This window comes from Zea mays, chromosome 8, assembly GCF_902167145.1.
Source record: "Zea mays cultivar B73 chromosome 8, Zm-B73-REFERENCE-NAM-5.0, whole genome shotgun sequence".
NCBI lineage: Eukaryota > Viridiplantae > Streptophyta > Magnoliopsida > Poales > Poaceae > Zea > Zea mays.
In genome coordinates, this window is record NC_050103.1 from 140979225 (window position 1) to 140986071 (window position 6847).

Consider the following 6847-nt stretch of genomic DNA (forward strand, 5'->3'; position numbering starts at 1 on the left):
TGTGTTTTCAATGTGCTGGTTGGAAGTATTTATATCCCCAACCACCCAAATAGCCATAGGAATTGTGAAAGTCGCCTAGAGGGGGGTGGATAGGCAGGAACTAAAATTTACAAACTTTAAGCACACTACAAGCCGGGGTTAGCGTTAGAATAAAAATCGAGTCCGAGAGAGGGGGGGAAAACAAATCAACCAAGAAATAAAGCGGATGACACGGTGATTTGTTTTACCGAGGTTCGGTTCCAAAGAACCTAGTCCCCGTTGAGGTGGTCACAAAGACCGGGTCTATTTTAACCCTTTCCCTCTCTTAAACGGTCACTTAGACCTAGGGATGGCAGCGGGTCGGGTTTTGTTCGGGTATAATAATACCCGACCCGAAATTGTACCCGAGACTTCTACAAATATCCATACCCACCAAGCCAATCGGGCGAGAAACTGTACCCGTACCCATGCCCATCGGGTATCCAGCGGGTATCGGGTATCCAGTGGATATGTTATTGTAGACTAAATAACATTCGATTAGTGTTATAATAAATGCATAAAATATTTTAGTTTACATCTAAGCACTAATGCAACACAAGAATGACTATATTTGGCTTCACCTCGATACAATATTTCAACTCATAATTATCACATCCAATAAATTTAAATTTGAGTACAGAGAATAAAAGCTTATTGAGTTCATGACAGTTGACAGTTATAACATTGTCAATGTCTCATTGGTCTCGATTACATTACAGTTGACTGTTAACACAACACAAATTAATATTCATAATCAACAACACATGCGAGTGAGTTTTTCTAGTGAATGTAGCACATTTTTAGTGGATGTAGCATATTTAAAGAGGTATATTGATATTTCGGGTATCCACTGGATACCCGTGGGTAAAGTATTTTACCCATACCCGACCCGATGTATTTCGGGTATCCGACCCGATAGGACCCACGGGTGAGTTTTTGTACCCGTATCCATATCCGGTGGGTACGAAACCCGCGGGTATCCATACCCACGGGTCCAACTGCCATCCCTACTTAGACCGAGTGAGCTTTCTCCTTAATCAAACAAGTCACTTAGACCCCGCAAGGACCACTACAAACTTAGTGTATCTTGCTTTGATTACAAGTCACTTAGAGAACAAGAATGAGGAAGAAGAAAGCCAACCAAGCAAACAAGAGCACAACAAAACACAAATGATCCTCTCACAAGTCTAAATGCGCTAGAGTTGATTTTGAGACTTTGAGTGGATCGATCTCTTGAATTGTGTCTATGGAGTGGTGTCTATTGCTCTTGTATTGAATGAGAAGTAGTGAATGCTTGGATCGTTGGAGTGGAGGTGGTTGGGGGTATTTATAGCCCCAACCACTAATTCAACCGTTGGGAAAGGCTGCTGTCGATGGGTGCACCGGACAGTCCGGTGCGCCAGCCACGTCACCCAACCGTTAGGGTTCTGACAGTTTCGATCGTTGGAGCTTTGACTTCTTGGGGTACCGGACAGTCCTGTGCCGCACCGGACAGGCACTGTTCACTGTCCGGTGCGCCTTCTGGCGGCTGCTCTGACTCTGCGCGAACTGTCCACGCACTGTGCGTTGTCAGACGACCGTTGGAGCCGACCGTTGCGCTGGCTAGCCGTTGCTCCGCTGGCACACCGGACAGTCCGATGAATTATAGCGGAGCGCGGCCTCAGAAACCCGAAGGTGAAGAGTTGGAGTCGCTCGCCCCTGGTGCACCGGACAGTCCGGTGCGCCAGACCAGGGTTCTCTTCGGTTTCTTTTGCTCCTTTCTTTTGAACCCTAAATTTGATCTTTTTATTGGTTTGTGTTGAACCTTTAACACCTGTAGAATATATAATCTAGAGCAAACTGGTTAGTTCAATTATTTGTGTTGGTCATTCAACCACCAAAATCATTTATAGGAAAAGGTTAAACCCTATTTCCCTTTCAAATTGAATGGGCTGAAAAAACACTTTCTGCGGGTGCACCGGACCGCCTACAGTGTCGGTCGGGTGCACCACCGGACCGTGTGTAACTGTTAGAGCGGGAACTGTTGAGTTCTAACAGTCCGGTTTGCCACCGAACCGGTCTGATGCCCTAGCTCCAAACTGCTCGAATTACATCCTCTCTGCGTAGATGGTCTGGTGTGCCATCCTGGAAAAGGCTGAGGCTCAGCCTTCACACGCGGTCCGGTGTACCACCGGACCGGTTCGACAGGCCAGCCTAGGAAATGCCGAGGCTCTAAACTGATTTATTTCCAAATCAAATTTTAACATGACAAACTTGCAAAATAATTTTTGGGGTTGTTTCTATTAGAATAAGACCATCCCCATATATATGAGAGAATCACTCTCAATCGGGTATCTCGACTTTCATTTATCAAAAATCAATCTACTGTACTTTTAGCCTCCCCTCTCTATATTACTGTTCACACATCTCTCGGTGAGATTCAATAGTGTCCACTACTTTTAGCTTCCCTTGCCGATCCTAAAACAACCTACCCGACAAGTCTTCTCTCCATCGATTTTGGGGTGTTTGGTTACACCCCGCTAAAATTTAGCCCATGTCCCATCGAATGTTTGAACCTCCGTTCCGGATATTAAATGTAGTCGGATTATAAAACTAATTTGTCAGCCGAAGATTAAAAGACGAGACGAATCTAGTCCAGTTGGTTGGGTCTATATTTCATACTCCTATTTAAAAGTCAAACGCTTGATGTGACCTGGGCTAAACTTTAGCAGGAGCAACCAATCACTCCCTTTTTTATCGGTCCACTACGTTGTTCGCTGCATTTAAGGTCATGCATCGACATGAGGCATTTGAGGACTTACTAATATGCTGTCACCTAAGGGGGTGTTTGGTTTGTAGGGGCTAATTTTAGTCCCTACATTTTATTCCATTTTAGTCCAAAATTACTAAATATAGTTTCTATATTTACATATTATAGACTAAAATGGAATAAAATGAAGGAACTAAACATTAGTCCCTAGAAACCAAACATCTACTAAATCGGCATCGACATATATTATAACTAACAAATCACATTATTATTTTTAAGGAAATTGAAAAAAAAAAGACAGATCAAACTCTTGTTCTACGGTGAGATAGCCTTGAGTCTAGAGTCTTTATCTAGGAGAAGAGTAAACATTTTTTTTGTTTTCCGAAAAGGAAAAAAAGAAAGAATAAAACAAACCCTCATGCTACGTCGTACTGTCGTAGCGTGCATTTGTACTCTGCATCTAGGCGAGAACGAAACAGACTCTTTTGTTTGCGAAGAAAAATGAAAAAAAAGAAACAATAATTAGAATCTAATGCTATTGTAAATTCGTACTCGTAGTCCTGTACAGGTCGTAGGCGAAGAAATTCTTATACATCAAGCACTGACGTCGGAGGCTCCTTCCTTGGCGCCACCGGCACCGAGGCGGCTGGAGGAACTGGACGCCAGCAACGGGGCCGATCGCGGCGTGTCCTGGCCGTGGCCGCTGCGTGGCGTGGGCACGGACCTCGGCGAGCCGAAGCTGATCTGGCGCGCGAAGGCCACGACGGCCTTCGCCCACCTCTTGATCTGGCCCTTGAGCCTCCCGGCATCCACGTTCTTCAAAGGCCCACGCCCGATGCTGAACTCCAGCCCCGAGGAGGAGCGGTCGTACCGCCGCGCCGCCGCCTTCTGCTTCCTGCTCCTGCTACCGACGCTGCCGCCCGCGGCCAAGTCGCCCTTCTCCCTCGCCACGGCGCCGTCTCCGTTCTCACGTCCCTCGTTGCCGCGCCGCGCCGGCAGCGACTTCGACTTGCTGCCCACCGACATGGACGACGTCGTACGTCGCCGCGCCCTGGCTGTTTTCTATCTGCGCGGCGGGGGAGCTTGGCCGGTTCCGTCAGTCAGTCCCAGTTTTTCCGTAGCTTCTGAGAATTGGCTTTCGTGTTGGCTAATGGGATGGACAGGCGCGCGTATATAGCTCGCGAGCAGCTGCTGCAGGCTGCAGCACGCGTCGCACGAGAGGGCGCGACTAGAGCAACAAGCGCTCGGTCGCCGAGGCGGCTTTGCCTGCACTACAGGCTGCAGTGCACTGACGTGTGTGGTACTCCAACCTTACCGCGTATTATTTTGGTGATGTTGATGCATAATATAATTTATTACATCCGTTCTAAAAAATATATAATTCTCACTTTTAAAATATTAAATAATTTTAAAAATTAACTAAATCTATAAAAAATACTAATATTTACGATAAAATATAAATATTAATATAATATATCTACATAGACTCATATATTTTAATAATACCATTCCTTCTAAACTCACTCAAACTTATGTATGATTATTGCATCCTTTTCTAGATATCACAATTCGCTGCAACCGCGGTCAGGAATTAGGAAACGGGTCATCCTATCTTTGAAGTGATTGCTTCTTCCACGCTTCCGTAAATTCTTTCTCTGAAAACACGTATATCATGCTCTATATTGGAATGGATCGCGATATGTACGATGTAAAATTCAGGGGGCGAGTAAACAAAGAGGTTACAACTGCAAAAAAATACTAAGGGCTAGTTTGACAACTCTATTTTTAAAAGAATTTTAATTTTTTAGAAAGTATAAACTAATTTATTTTAAGAAAATAGAAATTTCTTGAAAAAAATGCGTCTACCGAACTAGTCCTAACGGGACAAACTAAAGAAAAGAGAGGGAAAAATTAGAGAGTTCACACACTGTGCATCCTTGTACTATAAATAGTCATTTTCATCTGATCTAAGAAGAGAACACTACTACATAAATATTTTTGGCAGATATTGTCCAATTGCTAATAGAAATCATTACTAAAGGTGGTCAAGAAATTGAACCTTCGCCTAAAATATAACTAAGACCTTGTTCGGTTATTCCTATATCAAATGAATTGGATCAGATTGGAAAAAATTAGTATAGATTTTGACTTGCTATGGATTGAAACTCAACCAATTCACTCCAATCCATATGGATCGGAGAGAAAACGAGCAGACCCTAAGTATTTTTTGAGAAAGTTCTATTTATGTATGTCGTCAAAAAAACTGTGAGTCCTCTAAAATAGGTTTATAGAGATAATTTCCTAAAATGAATTTATGGAGGCAGGCCTCTCCATAAGAGAAAGTATAATAAATTGTACTAGGTATGTTATATACATGTCCATGTTATAAAAATCCTTGCTGGCAGAGAAATAAGGGAGCGGGTGCTCCGTCCATCGCCTGGTTGAATCGTTGCACTAAGACAAAAAGAAAACAGCTCTCAGCCCCGTGCGAGCGAACAGGCGAGCGCTTTCCTCCCACGCTCCTTCAGTCCTTCCTCCAGATCCCGTGCGCCCACCACGTCGCGTGCCAAATCACCTCTCCCACCAAAGTCCAAATTCACCACCCAAATCGATTCTTTGCACACCAGATCAAAACCTCGGGCCACATTGAACAACTCAAAAATCCAGGTTGAATCGTCCTCAGTCACCACCTACATAAACACCATCGACGCCAATGAGATGGGTCAGGAATCCAAGAAGGCACGAGTGGCAACACCTATGGAGATTCCTCTGCTGGGGGTTGTGTTACGCATAAATTTAAACGACAAATTCAAATACATATTATATATGTGTTATAACCAAGTCTCACATGCATGACGACTGAGTGTATAGTAAACAGTGTCGCAAACTTTATTACATAATAAAATATCTTTAAAAATAATTAGATAAAATAAACCGAGCTAAGATAACTTCTCAACAGACGTTGACTTGAGACGACGACCTATAACTCATCAGACTCATCATAGTAATCCTTCTCTGGCGGTAACTACTCGTAATCTGAACGATAATTTAAGGGTGAACTCACTTAGGGCTACTTTGGATACTTTAGGATTAGAGTGTTTTGAAGGGACTGGAGAGGGTGTAAATCCCCAATAGATCAAATACTCTCTCAATACATCTCAATCCACTTCAATCTCACTCATTACTAGAGTATCCAAACTAGACCTTACGGTGGAGGCTCAACAAGTGTGTAGAAATAAGTGTATTGTAGTCTTACCAAGAAAAAAGTATGAGGCTAAGTATTAGTTTTTAATTAAGTTGATCAAACTTTTATTAGCAATTACTAAGTATAAGTAATACCAACCCAATTAGAGAAAGGATCGTAACCAAATTGTTACCCATAAACCAACCACATGCATATCAGGTTAAATTTACTTCCATATATTAATCATGTGAGTCTCTGAGTCGCTTGTAACCGTAAGCACGACTGATATATTAGTTTTACACTCTACATAGGTTCCACATCTTTACCCGCAAGTCATGTATCCTTTCTAGCCTAGGTTTGCAAGGCCTTTAGACAATTTTCAAGGTAAATGGATAGGGATCCACTACTAGTCATTTACAAAGATCCACTAGTATGAGAAGACCTACTACGGTTTCAAAGCAGAGGTGGTATATGAATCCCTCGTCTGAAAAGCTATCACAGACATATTAGCCCGATAACCTCCCTATACTTGACCAAGTCCTCCCTGCTTGCGCCTTACGGATAAGATTCTCACACACTAGCTTCCCTAGTTAATTGGCCAAGGTCATAGCCATAATAGTCTTGTGGTAGCACTATTTTTTTAGGTGGTTTTCCATGTTCCAATTAGACACTTTTATCTAATCATGCATAATAAATAACCATTAATAATAATCATGTCAATGTTGCACATGTACCATTAACCTATAACTAAGTAGAGCAATAGCAAATCTACCTAATAATCAATAATCAAGGTATAAACAAGGTTTAGGGAAAACAAATCTAGATAACCTATTAGGTTCCCATCAATTTAAACAAATCTAGATAACTTAATGCAACATAGTATCAAGTAAGTGATA

General features: G+C 42.5%; 1 protein-coding gene across 1 annotated transcript; it reads right to left on the bottom strand.

Moving 5' to 3' along the window:
- Positions 1-3120: 3120 nt before the first annotated feature.
- Positions 3121-3919, bottom strand: LOC103636006 (uncharacterized). The gene has a single exon (NM_001365031.1). The coding sequence runs from the start codon at positions 3791-3793 to the stop codon at positions 3362-3364; it is 432 nt and encodes a 143-aa protein (NP_001351960.1). The 5' UTR covers positions 3794-3919; the 3' UTR covers positions 3121-3361.
- Positions 3920-6847: the final 2928 nt, after the last annotated feature.

Bases quoted from the DNA above. Each gene is read 5' to 3' on its own strand.
- LOC103636006 (NM_001365031.1), bottom strand. From the start codon at position 3,793: ATGTCGGTGGGCAGCAAGTCGAAGTCGCTGCCGGCGCGGCGCGGCAAC.